Here is a 20,221-nt window from a genome sequence, read left to right on the forward strand (position 1 = left end):
AAATAAAATGTTGTACAGGTACAAATTTTTTTACAAGTTAGTTTTGCACCATATTTACCTCTATACTTTGACTACAAGTTGTCATTTCTACAGGTACACATATTTTTTACATATACAATTATTTTTTTTTACAGGTACAAAAATGTTTTCGTGTCTCCTATTCTCGATGAGATCTGTGGTGGGTGTCGCTAACATGTAACGAGAGGCGCAAGAACCTTTAAATAAAGAAAAAGCTGCCTAACGTCGTACCGCACGGCGGTAACCATGGCGACCATACAACAGAAAACAAAGTCCGGTGAAAGAAGCCAACTTAACACGAAAGGCACGACGGTATGTTTTCATTCATGTATGTGTCATTCATGTACATTTTAAATGTTATATTGTTGTATAATATTGATAATACCGAAGTAGGTAAGTTTTGGAGGAGCTGACTGGGACATATGAGTCCCACAAGTTCTGACTCGGCTCGTTGTAAACACACGCACACGCACGCGCACGCACACGCACACACACTATAATGAGATTATGCGTTTAGATTTTATTTATGCTCACTTTTAACTGACACTGTTGTTTCATTTATTATTTTGCATGTACTGCGAGAAGTAACATTTTCTTGACTTCAGTGAGGATAAGCGGTTCGGGAAATGGATGGTGGATGGATGTCTTGACAAAAGACTTAACAATTCAAAAATATTAGAAGCAGCCAAGCCAATTGATGCAGATAAATGACATCAGAGTTTTGGACCTATGCCATTTTGGTGACACTCGAAGGGCAAATGAGTCAGGCCACTGCAGGCAGGACAGGTGAATGATGGAGATGATGGAGACGCTGGAGAAGCTGGTGGAGTCCAATAATGAGGAACAAGCAGGGAATGGAGACAAGCAGGCAGAAGAAGATGTACGTGTCTCGGCTGTGTGTGATTTCCTGTAAGTGCCTGCTGGCTTCCTTTATTGGCACACACGCACATACACACACACACAGGGAGGCACCAACGTTTCTCATTCAACTTGATGGAGCTTGAGAGGGGCTGCAAAGAGGAATGGGCAAAATTGCCCCAAGATGGATGGGCTAAGCTTGTGGCATCATATTCAAAAAGATTTGAGGCTGTAATTATGTCAAAGGAGCATCAACAAAGTATTGAAAGGCTTTGAAACATTAATGTCTGTGCATGTGATGTCTTTGTTTAATATTTTTAATACATTTGTTTTCATGTTGTCTTTATGGGATGTTGCATGTAGAATTTTAAGGATAAAAATTTGTCTAGGCAATCGGTGCTAAATCACACAAGAACTGCTCACAAGGAGATACAAGTATAAAACTTTCTACAATAGTTCACAAGGGCCTACTTTACAATTTCAGAGCAGAAGCCACACACAATTCAGTTTTGCATAGCAATGGTTGCTATGCAAAGCATTTTTCTTAGCAACCTGCAGCAACAATACATTTATTTTCTGATCTACTATGAGATGCCTGTTTTCTATGTCTCCCTCAGCCAACACAGGTGAAGATCGTTATCAGGCTTCATGCAGAGCTTGTTGATTAGCTGATCGTTTGAATTGCCTGTGTTGGCTGAGGGAGACATAGAAAACAGGCATCTCATAGTAGATCAGAAAATAAATGCATCGTTGCTGCAGGCTGGATAGGGGTCCCCAAGGACTGGTTTTGAGAACCACTGAGCTAGAGTTTGAGTTGCAAGTGTCTCTCACAGGTCCAGTACAGTCCTTCCTGAGTCATACAGGCATAATTCCCTGGAGGAAGTCCGGCTGCTGGCCATTGCCGACAACTTCCAGCGCCAGTATCGTCTTTTGTGTCCCGAACGCAAACCTCTGCTGATCTGTCACATCAACGAATGCGGTGTCCAGGTAACTGTGACGACAATCCTCAAACACCGCTCATAATGCTGTGTGTAACTCAAGCTCTGTCTGACCCGTGTGTGTGTGCGTATGGGGGTGTGTTTGTGTGTGTGTGTGGCTGTGATTAGAAGTTTGTGTCGACCACTCTGCGCCCCACCATGACAAGCCATCCTGAGCTGCTCAATTGGGAAGGATGCGCTTCGTTTGTGGCCGACTTCCTGTGTCTGAATCCTTTGGAGCCATCTGTAGAGCTCGTGAGTGACATATTGATTGCGCTAACAACAGCATTGCATTGTTTCAATACAAGTATAGCGGTATATTGACTTACGAGTTTAATTCACAAACTGAAGAAATGAAAGGAAGCAGAGCTGGAGGTGGCAATTCTGACCGATGTGATGTACGACTGTGATGTATTCTTTGTGAGCAGCATCACTCTTTGGCGTCAGAAGTCCATTCAAAATGGCGCATGGGAGAGACGATAGTTTGTTTCCTTCAGCATTAAACTGAGTTTTAAATGACCAGAAACACATAGTCATTAAAAAAAAACTGCAGCAGACGGCACATGAATCATTTATTTAAAAATATGTCAAGATCACGGACTTCTATATGAATAAATGGACTAACAATGACGCTTACCGTCGCGGTGAAGCGAAGCCATCGGTGGCCATCTTACCTTGCTACTCGCTAAAGCCACCTAACTTGAAGACTGTACATTGATTTCTCTGCAGTGTTTTCACATTTCTGTGTCTACGGTGAAAATGACACTAATAAAACTGGAAGAAGCGCTGTTACGACCAGCTCTGCTAGGGGAAGGGAAGTAACACAAACCAAGAATTGTAAATAATTGAATCACAGTTGACAATTTTTAATTGGGAAATGGTAGGTTGACAAATGGTATTACTGTACAATGTTTTGGGGGATTATTTGCACATTATTTGAGTTCACAATTACTAACGGGTTACTAAGACAAGAGTCGAGCACAAAAGGTTTTAACAAAGGCTAAGCACAAATGGTTTCAGCAAAGTGTCTCAATAACACACCAAAACCACAAAAACGGGAGACATGTAGTGTACCGAGGGGAGCTGTACTGCTAAATCCCAGCCGCCCGGAGCGACAGAAAAGCAGCACTTTTATTTGATGGAGCCCCGCCAAGTGGGGATCATGGATTGGAGAGGAGGCCAAGTATGGAGGTAAATATGATGCAAAAGTAACTCGTACCGAACATTTTTTTTATCTGTAGAACAAAAAAGTACATTTGTATCTGTAAAAGTCGTGATTTGTACCTGTGGAAATGAAAACTTGTAGTCGAAGAAGTCGCCACAAGTGTTTTTCTGTTGTTGTCAAGACATGTGAAATTGGAGCAAAACTGATTCGTACTGCAGCTAGAAGATTCGTACCTGTACACAAGTGGGCGGGCGCTGGTTGCATTGCATTGCATTTTGAGTGATCAAGTGAGAAGGATTTGGGTGGGCTGAAGCTCAACCACATTGGTTCAGCGAACGACAGGTGTGTTGATCTTAAATTATGTCACATTTTCTCATTAATATGCATAAAGTCCGAGCTTTTGGACAGCGACACCCGCGTACGCATCATTTTGGAAGAGGAGGACGTCCCAGATGTGAAATTTCAACATGGTTCAATCGACAAACACAGTGTGGAACAGTTTAAACATTGGCTGGTATGCAGAGACCACAAAGTGGGCTGAAAGAAAGCAGCTTTAATAGTAAGGTAAGATTTATTGCATGGTCATAGCTCATACTGTGGAGTAGCTAGCTAATCTCGTGTTGCTATTTTTCACGAAAACTAAGTCATGATGAAGTCACGATTTTCATGTGAAGATTTGAAGCCTACCTTTGGACTGTGACTTCCTGTTCAGAATGTATTTCCTTTTACCTTAGCCATTGTCTTGTCATAGCTGAGCGTGTAAAAATACAAACAATAGCTCATCCCTGCACTACTTCTACTTAATGTCTTCAAAAACTACCAGTACTTACAAAAAGTAGTACAAAAAGTACCAGTACTTGAACTCAGATATATTAAACTCGACACACTTTCATAAAATGTTTGTTCATGATTATATAGTTGCAGTTTTTGTTTATTTACAATTATTTGTATCCCACTTAGCCCAAGTTAAAATCCTGTGTACCCATGTGTGGTTAAAACAAGTTTTGCAGTGAAATTCAAATGATCTTTCTTACCAATTGTAAGCATACCCATTAGGGTTCAATATAATACTGAAGCCAAATACAAATAATATAAATGGAAACGTTTTTGAACAATTGTTTGTGCTATCTATGTCTATCTGCGTTACTGACCACTATTTCTGATGTTAACGGGGCATTATATACTGTTAAGTTTGAGTGTTAAAATAACCCTATTTTTCACCCACACATGTTTTGAAAATTGTATAATGGACAGGAGGCGCTATTGTGGCACAATGGTTATTGCCCCTATTTTTCTGTAGAGTCTAATGATGAGGGTTTCGGTTGCGAAACTTAAGGTTTCTCCCTGAGCGTGACGTCAGGCGCGTGCACGCTCTCTCTCTCTCGCTCTGGGGTAGCGCTCGAACGGCAAAAGTGTTGGGAGTGTGTGGACGCGAGCGTGGAAAAAGACGAGTGTGCACGACAGAGGATATAAAAGTGTGTCAAAAATAATAAGAAAACTCTCCCCTGCGTCGCCTGACCACGGTCAGGAAAGGATAACACCTGTCCAGTGTAACAAAAAGGGCAAAACTGAAGTCGGACAAGTGTCGCGCCCAAAATGGCCACCGTACATGCGCAGTGCGCTGCATTTGCTGAACCAATGAAGTTGAGCTTCAGCCCGCCCAAATCCTTCTCACTTGATTGATCAAAATGACTCTGCATTGCGACCAGCGCCTGCCCCCTTGTGTACAAGTACGAATCTTCTATCTGCACAAGTACAAATCAGTTTTGCTCCAATCTTGGCGGAATATTAAGTGCAAAAGTCACGTGTCTTGACAGCAACAGAAAAAACACCCGTGTCTCCTAGTGGCGACTTCTTCGACTACAAATTTCCACAGGTACAAATCATGACTTTAACAGTAACAATTTGTTTTTTTGTTTTTTTGAGAGAGCTCAGTATTGTTGATTCGGTAACCTTACCGATTCAACATGTCATCATCATTGCTCTCTCTTTTTTAAATGTAATTTAAAAAATAGATTTTTTTTATTTTGTGTGTGTGCGTGTGCGTTTGTGCGTTTATGCTTATTAATTCAGCAGAAACCTGTTAAAAATCCCATACCCTTTTCCTAAACAGAATACTTCAGAATCCTGCTAGAGTCGTGAAGTTGTCAGGAAACCCGAGGAAGGATCAAAGAAAAGAAAGAAAAGTGAAATCCAGCACAGACCCAGACACCACCTACTACCCACAGGGTTACAAACCAGAATCTTTCACCAACCCCAGAAACTTCTAAATTCCAACAGATTAAGGAGACCTCAAGAGACCAAAGGAAAGACTGAAGAAAGGAGGGAAGGATAGATGAAGCAGAGTGAGATCCACAGACATCAGCCTCCACCGATTCAGCGACCAGAGGAAGAAGTAGATTGTGTTTGAATTTCGGTAGATGCTGGTGTGGTGGATCTGGCATGCATGAGAAACTCCACCAAAGAGGGGAGCCGTCGACCCTGGCCAGGACAGGGCAAGAACAACCACCCAAGGCCTCCCAGGCTGTGGCAGCGCCAGAGCAAACCCAGGAGCCCAGAGCGATATTTAATTCTATTTATGTATTTATTATGGGCCTGCTATATGTATTTTATTTTATTTCCATTTATATAAATTTTTGGGGATTTAAAATTATTTTTATTTTTTATATCTGTTTTTATTTTCACTTTGAGTCATTTATTATGGGCCTGCAGAAGGAACATATTACTATCCTAGAAAAAGGGGAAAAGGGTTTATTATTTTCCGCAAAAATGCGGCCCATACCGTAGATCGCACCGGCACAAATGAGGTATCAAACGATGCGGCTCGATCTGACTTGCTGCGGCATTATTTTTCTAAGAATTCCGAGTTACCATGGCGACGCTATTCCCAAAAAACTCCCAAAAAAAAGTCCCATTGAAATGAATGGGAAAGGAAAGACAAAATCACACATCAAGCACCTTTTTCCAAGACACGCTGCGCGCCTATACGTTAACCGACCGATATGAATTTTAGCTCATTTTGTTGCAATTTTTCCCATCTTTAGCTCAGTGTCGAAACTTTTTTAGGAATGAAAGCTCTCCCCTCTGTGCGGGTTCAAAGACAGTGAGCGAAAGGGAAACAAATAGCCTTTTAACATTGGTGTGTATTGCGTGGGCTTGAGTGGAGCAATTAGGCTTTGAGTGGCGGGAATCAAAAAATCTATTTCCAAAAGTTTCACTTCAACTCGTCACCATGGCCACAATCTTTGGACATCAAATTCGCACATTTTGTAGTAACAAGGGTCTGCTTTCAGACAAACTCACTTTTATTTGGCTAAGGTGTCATTTAGTACCTTTATTTCACTTTAAGCGAGGAGAAGTCGGACTATTTCGCCTATCTTTTCCATGTTAATTTCGGCGCCTTTCTCTCATTTTTTATAAATCATAAGTTTTCAAACTGCTCTTATTTGGTAATTTTTCATCCGATTGAAAAAATGAGAACATGCTCGCGTCCCCCAAACCCTTGCCGTTCATTTCTGGAATCTGCATCTTGAACCGTTAAGTCGTGAGAGGCTTTTGTTCGAGGTGTGCGTATCTCATGCATTTGTGTTGAATGTGTGTGCGTGATGTCTCCATGTTAAACTCCAATGTGTGTGCGTGAATGTGCATGTTTCTTAAAGGGACAGTAAGATACTTTTAGTTTATGTTGATTATGGTTAACTTCCACATTTCTTGACCGATTTCAATCGTTTAAATTTTAATCTGTTCAGCTCATTTACATTTTTTTTTAAATACATAAAAAAAATAAAAACCACAACATTATTATATATATTTTTTAAAGGCAATGGAATGGACTGCTATTTAAATAGTGCTTTTTTAGCTATACTGCCTGGTCTCTCACTCTGCCTCAGCCAATCATCTCTCTTACTGTTGAGCTCAACTCACCCCCTTTTTTTCTTGGTGTACTCAAGGCTTGGCCTATGTAAGGGCGGCCATCTTGGCCAATTGATTAGGTACGCCCAGGATTCTCGCCACTCCGCTCGCCCAGAGCGGCGGCTATCTTGGCCAATTTATTAGGTACGCCAAGGACTCTCTCCCCCTCGCCCACCTGGGTCGGCGGCCATCTTGGCCATTTGACTACTACTAAAATTACTACAACTACAAGTACTACTAATACTACTACTACAAGTACAAGTACAAGTACAAGTACTACTACTACTACTACTTACTACTACTACTACAAGTACTTGCTACTACTTAAAGTCCTACTACTATATTACTACTACTATTGCTACAAGTATTGCGTCTTCCACCTTGCAAGAGTCAGCAGGCCCATTCAAAATTTCCGCGGAAATTTTTCTAGTTTATTTATTTGCTACTCACACTGGTGTATGGAAGGTGCGAATGTTTGGTGATGGTCGGAGAAGCCGTAGGCGCACACTGGCAGCCACGCTTCCGTCAGCCTTCCCCAGGGCAGCTGTGGCTACTTAAGTAGCTTACCTCCACCACTGTGTGAATGTGTAAGCGCACGAATAATGCAACCACTGTGAAGCGTCTTTAAGTGTCCAAAAAAGCGCTATATAAATCAAATGCATTTTTATTTATTATTATTATTTTGTCATTTATTTTTAATTTTGGCAGTTTTAGCCCTCCATAAGTGCAGCCCCCTCAAAGTTCCAGCCTGGCTCAGCAAGACCTTGCTGCTGAGATAGTCAGATGTCCCCTGGGGAATTTAATGACCCCGGAAATTGTTGTTGGTGGAAAAACGCACAAACTGAATTGTACCAAGGTAAATTGAAAAGTTCTTCAAAGGGTCCGTCGGTGGAAAAGCTCCTATATTTTACCTTCATAGCCAGGTGCTGCACCACTCGAAGAACGAGCTTGTAACCAGCCGACCAATCAGGAATGGTCAACTCAGAAGCGGGCGCTCATACAGTTGCACAGTCATCCAATCAGAAAAGAGCATTCACACAGACGTCCAATTAGAGGGCAGGCGTTCACACGGTCAAATTTGCATATGCAGGAAAACAGACAACAACACAACACACACGAGGGGAGTATAGATGCAGGCGGGCCCATGCCAAGAGCCATAACAAGTACTACATGCACATTTCATCGGTAAGATTGCGATTGCACGATCGGAGGCTATATTTGTTCGCCAACTATGGCACTAGACCTAACTTTCGCTCTTTGTCGCTTGGTTCTTTCCACTGTCTGTTTGGTTAGGTTTGCCCATCCTCAGAAATGCGCTTAATGGGGATTGTGTCTCACACGCTGGTACAGCAATGGGGCTGGTTACCAGGCGAATGACAACTGCAGTGCAATGTCATAATGCTGAACCAAAGTAAGTCTTAATGTACTTCAGTTGAAAGAAAACTGAAACTGGGAGAGTTGCTGCAATGCAAAAGACAATATAATATATTAGGAGTAATTAATAATATTAAGATAATAAAAAAATATAATAAAAATAACTACTACTGTTGCTATTACACTGTTTTTGTCTTATAGACAATGCAAATACAAACCTACTACTGTTAGTACAACTAACAATTTGGGATATTCTATACCACTTTTTTTCAAACCGATACCAGTACAAGTACTCAACTCTTGAGTAGTCACCAATAACGATACCAAGTGCCGATGCCACTAATACTGTTGATACATAAAATTGTACCCAAAAAAACAATTGTTGAGAAACTTTGTCTGGAAAAATGTGGGTATTTAACATTTTCATTGGAAAAACTGTGTGTGTGTCCGTGCGTGCGTGTGTGTGTGTGTGTGTGTGTGCAGCCCAGGTTTTTGTTCTCGGCCACCTCGGTGTTGCGTAGTCAAACAGCAACATGTTTTGAGTATGCTGCTGTACTGTGCAGTATGCTGCTGGGAGCCAACTACGACGCTTACTGCGTTAGTGGCTACGCTAGCAAGGAGATGTGCGTGCTAGACCAAAGGCTGCAAGAGTGCCCCCTGCTGGATGCCCTGTCAAAGGTAGGAAAGTCAGCTTGTAGTGTGTGTGTGTGTGCATGATCTGACAGCAAACTCTTGTTGGCGTGGTGCAGAATGCAGCCTCTGACTTGCCTACTGAAAGTGACCCCACGCTGAGATTTCATCGCGAGCCCAAGAGTCGTTTCTTGACGCAACAGGCCAAGAAGAAACAAGAAGAGGAAGAAGCCAAAGCCAAACAACAGGAGGTAACATGACACTTCTCAGTGTCACTTAGTTTGTGCACTAACAACCTTTGACCCGAGCAGGATGTCCCGCAGCCACCTGTCGACTCCCTGCGGGGTTTGCGGGTCCACTGCTGGGTCCTAGTGTTGGCTGGGTGCCGTAGTGTCCAGGAGAACTTCTTTATTGACCCGCTGACAGGAAGGAGCTATAGCACCACGTATGAGCATTTTCTGGGCATAGAGAGTGTGTGGAATAACCTCAACTACTACGTCAACATGCAGGACTGCAAGGACTGCTGTGCTGTGAGTGTCCAAAACCTTTATGGACTGCAAGTCAAAATTCAATCTTAAACCATTTTAATCTCAAGGAACTACTTATTTAAATGTTCAGTTAACTTTATAAGAGATGCTGCTGACCTTGAGAACCTTCTGAACTATTTGCTTTTGTTCAACATTAAAGCAAAGTAATGTGAAAGTTTAAGATTTCAGGTGTTTTTAAATTTTGGGGGGAAAAAAATATTTACTGTAGAAAACTATAGAGAGCTATGGTATTTACTTGTTTAAGTTTCCATTTAACTTTTTAAAGCATACTGATGACCTTTTTGTTGGAAATTTAAAAGGATGTCTATTGTCTAAGATATATATATATATATATATATATATATATATATATATATATATATATATATATATATATATATATATATATATATATATATATATATATATAAAATTGACAAGTCACAAAAATTGTTCATTAAACATGCTTTAAGACATTACAACAAAGTCAAGATTAGTATTTGTGTTTAAAAAAAAATTTTACACCAATATTATTTCCCCACTTTTTACTGAAAATGAATATCGACTCCAAGGATCTGTTACGGTCACGGAGTGGAGGACCCAAATGCAGGAAGGTAGGAGAGCCATGGCAGTGATGCTGATAACTTAGTTTTAATCAAAAACAAGGAAACACAAGATCACGCCCGAGTGCGGATAAAACAGCGAGTAGTGTGGGATACAGAGTAGCGTCACGGAGTAATAACCCGACACTCCTTGCTGCTTCTGTCAGGCTTTTATCTTGGCCTGATGAGCTAATGGGCAGCAGGTGTGTTTGGCGGGATCCGCCCTCCAGCTGTTTCCCCAGCAACTGCAAGGGAAAACAGAAACAGCTGACCCCAATCATGACAGTACCCCCCCACTAACGAACGCCCCCAGGCGGACCAACTGGCAGAGAAGGGTGCGACGAATGGAAGTCACGGACAAGTGACTGGTCCAGAATCCAGGAGCGGGGGATCCACTGGCGGTCCTCGGGACCATACCCCTCCCAGTCGACCAGATACTGCATCCCCCTGCCGCGCTTTCGAGAGTCCAGTATGGCCCTAACCGTGTAGACAGGCTGCTCGCTGACGACCCGGGGAGGCGGTGGGGGCGCGGCCGGCGGACACAATGGGCTGGCAGAGACAGACTTGAGCAAGGACGTGTGGAAGACTGGGTGCACCTTGAGTGTGGGTGGCAGGTTGAGCCGAACTGCCACCGGGTTGATCACGGAGTCGACTTCAAATGGGCCGACAAACCGAGGCCCCAGCTTCTTGGAACTCCCCGCTAACTGCAGGTCCCGAGTGGAGAGCCATACCTTCTGTCCCGGTCGGTAGGATGGTGCTGGGATCCGGTGCCTGTCCGCGAGTCGCCTGTTGCGGGCCATTGTCCGGCACAGGGCCTTCCTGGAGTCCCGCCAAACCCTGCGAGCCCGGCGGAGGTGGATATGGACCGAGGGAATGGCAACCTCGCCCTCCTGGGAAGGGAACAAAGGGGGTTGATAGCCATAGGCAGCGTTGAACGGGGACAAACCTGTGGCAGAGCACACGAGGGTGTTGTGGGCGTATTCGATCCATGGAAGGTGGGATGCACACGAGGAAGGATGCTGATGGCACACACATCGGAGCGCCGCCTCCAAGTCCTGGTTAGCTCTCTCCGTCTGCCCATTTGATTGGGGGTGAAAGCCCGAAAACAGGCTAGCCGTAGCTCCCAAAGACTTGCAGAAAACCTTCCACACCCGGGACACAAACTGAGGCCCCCTATCGGAGACGAGGTCGGATGGGATCCCGTGGATCCTGAATATGTCCCTTATCAGGATATCCGCCGTTTGCAACGAGGTGGGCAATCTGGGCAGGGCGATAAAGTGCGCCATCTTGGAAAACCGGTCCACCACCGTAAGGATCACCGACTGCCCGTTGGAATGTGGTAGCCCGGTAACGAAATCCAGCGGCAAGTGCGACCAAGGACGGTGGGGAATGGGCAGGGGGCGGAGCTGACCGGCTGGCATATGGCGAGAGGGCTTATTACGAGCACACACCGTACAGGACGTGACATACTCTCTTATGTCCTTGCGTAGCCCTGGCCACCAAAACCTCTGTGCTATTAGGGACAGCGTTCGACCCACCCCAGGATGACATGCCACCTTTGACACATGCCCCCACTGCAGCACCTCTTGACGAAGGTGTGTGGGTACAAACAACTTATTCCCAGGGCATGCTACCGGGGTCTGTGTGTCGCCAGTTGCTTCCACCACCTTCCGCTCTACCTCCCACTGAAGGGCTCCCAACACTCTGTTCTCCGGCACGATCGTTTCGGGTGGAGACCCCTCGGCGGCTGGACCGTGCATGCGGGACAAGGCATCCGGCTTGGTATTCCGGGATCCTGGTCGGTAAGTGATGATATAATTAAAACGTGTCACAACACTCTGTTACGGTCACGGAGTGGAGGACCCAAATGCAGGAAGGTAGGAGAGCCACGGCAGTGATGCTGATAACTTAGTTTTAATCAAAAACAAGGAAACACAAGATCACGCCCGAGGGCGGATAAAACAGCGAGTAGTGTGGGATACAGAGTAGCGTCACGGAGTAATAACCCGACACTCCTTGCTGCTTCTGTCAGGCTTTTATCTTGGCTTGATGAGCTAATGGGCAGCAGGTGTGTTTGGCGGGATCCGCCCTCCAGCTGTTTCCCCAGCAACTGCAAGGGAAAACAAAAACAGCTGACCCCAATCATGACAGGATCAAGTTATCTGCCTCCTTGACTACTAATAATTGGCATCGGTATCGGCCCTGACAAAAACCTTATCAGTCTATCGCTAGTGTAAAAAGTCCATAACAATTTGACTTTACATTGTTTTTGAAATTGCCAGTTTTAAAGCATCTATACTGAAAAGAAAAAGATGATGAACTGAGAAAATTATTCAAACATTTTCAAAAGTTAAACATTGTCATACACAAACCTAAGTGGGGTGAAATTTGTTCTCTGGATCTAACCCACCCCCTGAGGGACTGGTGAGCAGCAGCGGTGTTGCACTCGGGAATAATTTGGTGATCTAACCCCCCAATTTCAACCCTTAATGATGAGTGTCAAGCAGGGAGGCAAATGGGTCCCATTTTTATAGTCTCAGGGCAGAGACTCTACCACTAGGCCACTGAGTTCATTTTGAAATGTAGAACAATAAATAACAGTGAACTACTACTACAAAAAAAAACGCAAGAATAATAAATGTCTTAAAAATAATGTAAATGTGTTTGCATGTGCGTGTGTGCAGGAGATGGTGTATGACCTGCATGATATCAAATCGTGGGAGCCCGTCTTGTTTGGCGTCATCAGTAAAAGACAACTGAGCATCAACCTCCTCAAGAGGAAAGAGATGAAAATGATGGGCATGACTTGGGTATGTGAGTACGAGTGTGTGTGCATGAGGCAAAGACAGATGTCAGAATGTGACACTCAAAAGCAACAAAATAGAGACAAAATACTTTCAGAATATAACATGAAGTAGCAGAGTCAAAGAAAGACATTGAAGGTTTTTGTGTGAAGGAGGAAGAAGAGGAAGAGGACGCCCGTGTGTTTGAGATGCCAAGGTCCTGGGTCACTCCCATCAGCATTTCCAAACAAGGTAGCCAAAGTCTGATCCCACATTACACTGTGTTCAACAATTTTGGCATATGCAGCTCTTACTGAACAAAACACCACAATGACATGAGACATCTTCATGAACACTGAAGGTTGCTTCATGCAGCAGTCAGGCACCCTAAGAATTATTCGTAACTTCAACCCATCGATCCAATCCACCATCAAGTCAGCCTTCTTTCACCAGACTCTATTCATCCCTAGGGATGTAGCGGTGCATCGAAAATCGATTTAATATCATAAATATAATATTAATACTGTAAACTAATTAAAATATGCATGGATGCAAAAAAAATCAAAGCATTAAATCAATTCACAATGCCACGTTAATTATGCCTTGCGCAGTTTTTCATCTTCATTCATCTTCTTTTTTTTTTTCATCGGACCCTTTTTGGGGACGGACACGTTTTGTTGCTATCCGTTATTGTTTGGTGGGTCTTTGTAGACACCAATAATAACTTGGTTAGATCTTTGTAAGTAATCAATTTATTTTTTTATTTTAAGTTTTGTAAGTGACTCCTCGTTTATGAGGCAACTAATCGTCTGTGTGTTTATCGTCTGTGGCTGTATACTCGCGGTGAAATAGGTGATGTAGTGTCTTATTAGTCCAGTAAAGGGCCTCATTGTTACACTTTTTGAACAGACATCTGTTTAGTCTTTGTCATTTTATTTTGATTTGATTTGATTAGTTTCAGACAAGCTCAGCAATAAAAACATAACAAAGGAAAGAAAAAAAGCACAATATGATAAGACGCAAGTTTGAGAAGGGGCAGAAAGAAGTTAGCGCCCTTTACATAATTTAAAATCAGAATTCATAAAGACACAAGTATTTCAATACCTTCAAAACCTCGTTTTGAAAGAAAATAGTAAAAGAATCAACACAAATCCTCAAAAAAGCTTCAAGAGCTTCATTTTTTATACTATTTGTTTCGCTGCACAAAGCTGAGAACGCAGAATATTAACCTTACCTAACCTTAACCACAAAACACTGATCACAAGACAAAAATGTAGTTACAGTCAAAATTATTAGTTCATTTTCAAGTTGTTGTTTTTTAAATAAAGTTACAAAAAGTTAATGTTAATAACAAAAACAAAATGTAGATTTTAAAATAAAAATATATTTTGTTTATCAAATGAATCATTTTGTAAAATAAAATAAAATAAAATAAATAAACTTACAAAAAGTTCATGTTTGTAACAAGGAAAAAATGTAGATGTTATAATAAAAATATATTTTGGTTAGGGTTAGGGTTAAGGGAGCGGTAACGTCACTAACGGCTCTGAAGCATGCATGCCGGAGTTGCCATAGTAACCCAATAGCAGCGCTTTATGGCATGCCGGACTACTGTCGTAAAGTCCAGTGCATATAGTCCTATATATATATATATATAGAAAGTCGCAGTTCTGCATGTTTTTGATGTCTCTCTCCTCGAACACAGCTGAGAGGCTCCTGCAGAATGGAATTATGAGCTGATGATTTGAAACACCTGGGTTGGAGGCAGGAGACACCGAAAACATGCAGGACTGCGGCTCTCTAGGACCGAACTTGCCTATCCCTGAGTTAGACAGTACTAAGGGTTATAATTCCCAAGGGGCAAAAATGGAGTTCCAAAATGAATGTGTTTGACTTTTGTTTGAATTCCAAAAAAGGAGATTGGGCCAGTGGTGTTGTCAGATTGGCAATAAGTGCAATTTACGGTTGATTCAGGCACACGGCGGGGAAAGGCTGGCGATGTGTCTTTGAAGAAAAAGCACAACCTGTAATCCAGTTGTCGTTACAGACAGCCCACAGTTCACCAGAGGCGAGAGCGGCCGGTGGGCACACAGCGGGATGCCGCAGCAAAGTCCCCCAGTTGGGGGAGTCCGGTTCCATGCCCCGTCGCGGCAGGAGATGAGCTCGGATGATGTGGAGCCGGCGTGAAGTCTCGTGCGTGCAAGATGGACCCTGGCTCCCGGCTGGGGTGGCGCTCCGGCAGTTGGTTTTGGGTGGATGTCTGCGTGTCGCTGGCTCTGTGCATAACAGGCGGCGTGGAATCGGGTGGCCTAGATGCCGCGTGGTTAAGGGAGCGCACGCTGAATGGACCGGCTCTCTGCAGGAGCAGGAAGAAAGACCAAAATGGCCAATTAAATGAGTTCTAGAACAGTGGCCACAAAGTGTGTTGGTGGCCTCTTTGCGTGGCGCACATTTTGGGTGCACGGTAGTGAATGCAGGTCCAAAAACTGTGGTCGTGGGGTACACAGGAGACCACGTGGTAGCGTGTCTGGGAAGCAACCGCAGTTTTGTTAGACTGTTGTTTAGGAACAGAGAGTCCGTGGGGAAAAAGCAGGAACAAGAGTGGAGGTCCGCAGGAAAAACAAAACAAGATTGCGATATGCAAAGTAGCCATGTGACCAAAGTCACGCCCCTTCTGCGTGAGAGACGCAAGCGTGGCTCTCAGGATAAGAGCAAATTTGGGAAGACAAAGTACTTAAAATGTTGCCAGAATTTGACAAGTCAAGTGCTTCCTCAAAAGGCATATCAATCTGAGCATGTTTCAGGCACTAATAATACCATCATGAAGTCATTTTATCCGCTAAGCTTGTCTATTTAGCTAAACTAAAATGGAACTGGCGATACATCCACCATTCCCTTGAGTTACACATAAGTTTCACAGCGTTCAGAATTCATGAGGGTAATTCCAAATGTGACTGCTGGGGGTCACTCTTGTCACGTGTAACTTCCATGTTGAGTCAGCAAATCTAATTAGGAGAAATAATGCCTAGGATTCTACACTGAGACTTCAGATAACACTGGGGGGTTGGTGATAAGGTGCCAGAGACCTGGGGGTCTGGTGTTCTGGTTCTCACTTCAAAAGAACCTTTAATCCAACTGTCTCGCCTGGTCTCCAGGAGGATAAATCCACACAAAAGGAAAAGAATAGAGATCCCAACAGTGGAGAGGGGGGAAAAAATTGGCTGGGACAAGGTCAATAATTGTTATATAGCATGGAAAGCTACCTACTAGTCCAGCAGGAAGAGAGCCGAGCCCCACAAAGGCAGCGTCGGTTGGAAATTCCCCCCTCATCTTTGACCTCACGCCAGCGAGTGAAAGCGGGGCCAATATTAATCTTCTTCTTCTTTTCCTTTGGGTTTTTCCCTTCAGGGGTCGCCACAGCGAATCAGTTGCCTCCATCTAACCCTGTCCTCTGTATCCTCTGCTCTCACACCAACTACCTTCATGTCCTCTTTAACTACATCCACAAACCTCCTCTTTGGTCTTCCTCTAGACCTTCTGCCTGGCATTTGGAAACTCAGCATCCTTCTGCCAATATACTCACTATCTTTCCTCTGGACATGTCCAAACCATCTCAGTCTGGCCTCTCTGACTTTATCTCCAAAGTCTCTAACATGTGCTGTCCCTCTGATGTACTCATTCCTGATTCTATCAATCCTGGTCACTCCCAAAGAGAACCTCAGCATCTTCATCTCTGCCACCTCCAGCTCTGCCTCCTGTCTGTCCTGTCCTGTTCCCTGCTCTCACTACAGATCTCAATGTCATCTGCAAACATCATAGCCCATGGAGATTCCTGTCTAACCTCTTCTGTCATCCTGACCATTACCATAGCGAACAAGAAGGGGCTCAGATTGGATTCCTGATGTAGTCCCATCTCCACTTTTAACTCCTCCGTCACACCTACAGCACACCTCACCACTGTCTTACAGTCCTCATACATGTCCTGCACCACTTGAACATACTTCTCTGGCACTCCAGACTTCCTCATACAAAACCACAATTAATCTCTGTCATAAACTTTCTCCAGATCTACAAAGACACAATGCAGCTCATTCTGAACTTCTCTGTACTTCTCTATCAACATCCTCAAAGCAAATACTGCATCTGTGGTACTCTTTTTTTGGCATGAAACCATACTGCTGCTCACAAATATTCACCTCTGCCCCCAGTCTAGCTTCAACTACTCTTTTGCATAGCTTCATTGTTTGGCTCATCAGCTTTATTCCTCTGTAGTTGACGTCTGCACGTCTCCCTTGTTCTTAAAATGGGCACCAGTACACTTCTCCCCATTCCTCAGGCATCTTCTCACTTTCTAAGATCTTGTTGAACAACCCAGTCAGAAATTCTTCTATTACCTCTCCTAGACACTTCCATACCTCCACAGGTAATATCATCAGGACCGAGTGCCTTTCCACTCTTCATCCTCTTCAATGCCCTTCTCACTTCATGTTTACTAATCTTTGCTACTTCCTGGTCCACAACAGTCACCTCTTCTACGCTTCGTTTTCTCTTATTTTCCTCATTCATCAACTCTTAAAAGTACTCTTTCCATCTTCCCATCACACTACTGGCATCTGTCAACACACTTCCATCCCTATCCTTTATTACCCTAACCTGCACGTCCTTCTCATCTCTGTCTCTTTGCCTTGCCAGCCTGTATAGATCAGTCTCTCCCTCCTTATTGTACAACCTAGCTTACAAGTCATTGTAAGCCCGTTGTTTGGCCTTTGCCACTTCTACCTTCACTTTACGCTGCATTTCCCTGTACTCCTGTCTACTTTCTTCAGTCCTCTCAGTGTCTCACTTCTTCTTAACTAACCTATTTTTCTGGATCCACTTCTGCACCTCCTCATTCCACCACCAAGTCTCCTTATCTCCTTTCTTTCCAGATGACACACCAAGGACTGTCCTACCTGTCGTCCTGATCACATTTGCTGTAGTTGTCCAGTCATCTGGAAGCACCTCCTGACCATCCAGAGCCTGTTTCAACTCCTTCCTGAAAGTCATACAACACTTTTCCTTTTTCAGCTTCCACAATTTCGTCCTCTATTCTGCCTTTGCCATCTTTGTCTTCCTCGCCACCAGAGTCATCCTACACACTACCATCCTATGCTGTCTGGCTACACTCTCACCTACCACTACTTTGCAGTTGCTGATCTCCTTCAGATGACACCGTCTACACAAGATGTAGTCTACCTGTGTACTCCTACCTTCACTCCTGTAGGTCACCCTATGTTCCTGCCTCTTCTGGAAGAAAGTATTTACGACGGCCATTTCTATTTTTGCAAAGTCAACCACCTTCTGCGTTCCTTTCCTGGATACCAAACTTGCCCATCAACTCCTCATCACATCTGTTTCCTGCACCAACATGTCCATTGAAGTCTGCACCAATGACAACTCTCTCACTTCTAGGGATGCTCTGCTTCATTTCATCAAGGTCCAACCAAAAGTTCTCCTTCTCCTCCAGCTCACATCCTACCTGTGGCGCACACCCACTAACAACATTGATCATAACACCTTCGATTCCTAGCTTCAGGCTCATCACTCTATCTGACACTCTTTTTACCCCCAGAACGTTCCTCACAAACTCCTCCATTTCTCTTCCTGTCTACACCATGATAGAATAACTTGAACCCTGCTCCTAAACTTTAAGCCTTGCTCCCTTCCACCTGGTCTCCTGAACACACAGTATGTCCACCTTCCTCCTCTGCATCATGTCAACCAGCTCTCTAGCTTTTCCTGTCATAGTTCCAACATTCAAAGTCCCTACTTTTAGTCCTAGACTCTTGGTATTCCTCTTCTTTTTTTTTCCTACGAACACACCTTCCTCCTCTCCTTTGACCAACAGTAGTCCAGTTTCCACCGGCACCCTGTAGGTCAACAGCACCGATGGTGGTCGTTGTTAACCCGGGCCTCGACCGATCTGGTATGGAAGTCATATATTTGATTTGCATGTTTGATTTGGCCAAAGTTTTACGTCGGATGCCCTTCCTGACACAACCCTCTGTATTTATCCGGGCTTGGGACCGGCACAAGAAGACACTGGCTTGTGCCTCCTTGCGGCTACATTTGGTTATCAAATGAATCATTTTGTTAATTTTTTTTAATGTAAAAATCCAATCGAAAATCGAATCGGTTTTGAATGAATCGTTACATTTTTACTCATCCCTCACTGACGCTATTGCCAAGACCTTATTTCACTTCTTGTCTTGGCTAGTGCAACCTGTATGTATCTAGAAAGGTCCTAGACAGTCTCCAATATGTCCAGAACGCCCGGCAGCTTCCAAATAGTCTTCTCACTTTTCCCAATTATCTATAGTTCCCTATCCGACCAAACAGTACATCCCCGTCCTCGTCAATCATACACCCCTTCCCGGAAGTTGCTTTCATCCGACGCTGGCCTGCACACATCCCTAACACAAAACTATCTAGTTTTGAGAGAGGGGCTGGTGGTGCATTTAGTGCAATTTTTGACAGACATATTTACAAGTCATTCCATTAGGACAGTGGAAGAAGCCTTAATAAATGTTCTGTCTCAGTGTCCTGAGTGTTGGAACACCAAGTAACAACTCGACTCAGAGATTTGGGATTAATTGTGGATCCAGCACACGTTCAGATGTGCTTTTTGCTTTCAACTGCGGGGACATGACCACCGGCAGTTCTGATCAGGTTTGTTGACAGGAAGAAAAAGATTGCTCTTTTGAGAGATAACTACAAAGATAAACATGTCATGTCAACGAAAATCTCACTAAACGAAATGCTGACATTGCCAAAAGGGCGTGACAATTGAGAAAGAATGGACTTATCGAGAAGACATGGACAAAAGACTGTCGGATCTTCATTCAAACAAAAGAAAACTCATCTGCTCAGAAGAAAATACGGATCATTAAGAGAGTGGAAGAATTGGCGGAAAGGCAGTAACTACAATCAGTAACTCCCATCATTAAATTGTGGATTATGTCTTATCCAAATGAAATTATTGTAACATATTACTAATTAACCCAAAACTGGAGTTGTTATGATTAGAACAATGTAAATATAGCATATGATTACTTGCTGACACTGCCAAGGTTAACTCTTGTTTATACACCTGCATTGATAACATGTATTGCTGTTCCTGTAAGAATGTAAACATTGTCTGGCTCTATTTATGTTTGGATATTTGATGCAACATGCAATGCTGTCGTGATAAGGTTGTATTGTGGCTTCAATGAATTATCTCTCAATATTCACAATGGGGTTGATGAATTTGGTTCCTGGATGGGGCTGGCGGGAGCAACTCTGCTCGGTGGGTGGCCTTTGTGAACGCTTAGGAGTATCAAGATCTACAAGTAAG

At 43.5% G+C, this 20,221-nt stretch overlaps 1 protein-coding gene across 1 annotated transcript in view; it reads left to right on the top strand.

Moving 5' to 3' along the window:
• Positions 1–20,221, top strand: part of drc7 (dynein regulatory complex subunit 7) — a 47,293-nt gene that overhangs the window by 410 nt on the left and 26,662 nt on the right. Inside the window, exons 2-9 of the mRNA XM_086068430.1 lie at positions 135–927; positions 1,710–1,863; positions 1,983–2,108; positions 8,788–8,982; positions 9,054–9,185; positions 9,246–9,464; positions 12,748–12,873; positions 13,020–13,098. Coding sequence (XP_085924556.1) covers positions 809–927; positions 1,710–1,863; positions 1,983–2,108; positions 8,788–8,982; positions 9,054–9,185; positions 9,246–9,464; positions 12,748–12,873; positions 13,020–13,098 — 1,150 coding nt within the window. The 5' untranslated portion in view covers positions 135–808. The remainder of the gene's footprint in view (positions 1–134; positions 928–1,709; positions 1,864–1,982; positions 2,109–8,787; positions 8,983–9,053; positions 9,186–9,245; positions 9,465–12,747; positions 12,874–13,019; positions 13,099–20,221) is intronic.

Source organism: Leptonotus elevatus, chromosome 2, assembly GCF_054856555.1.
Source record: "Leptonotus elevatus isolate MCC_2025b chromosome 2, RoL_Lele_1.0, whole genome shotgun sequence".
NCBI lineage: Eukaryota > Metazoa > Chordata > Actinopteri > Syngnathiformes > Syngnathidae > Leptonotus > Leptonotus elevatus.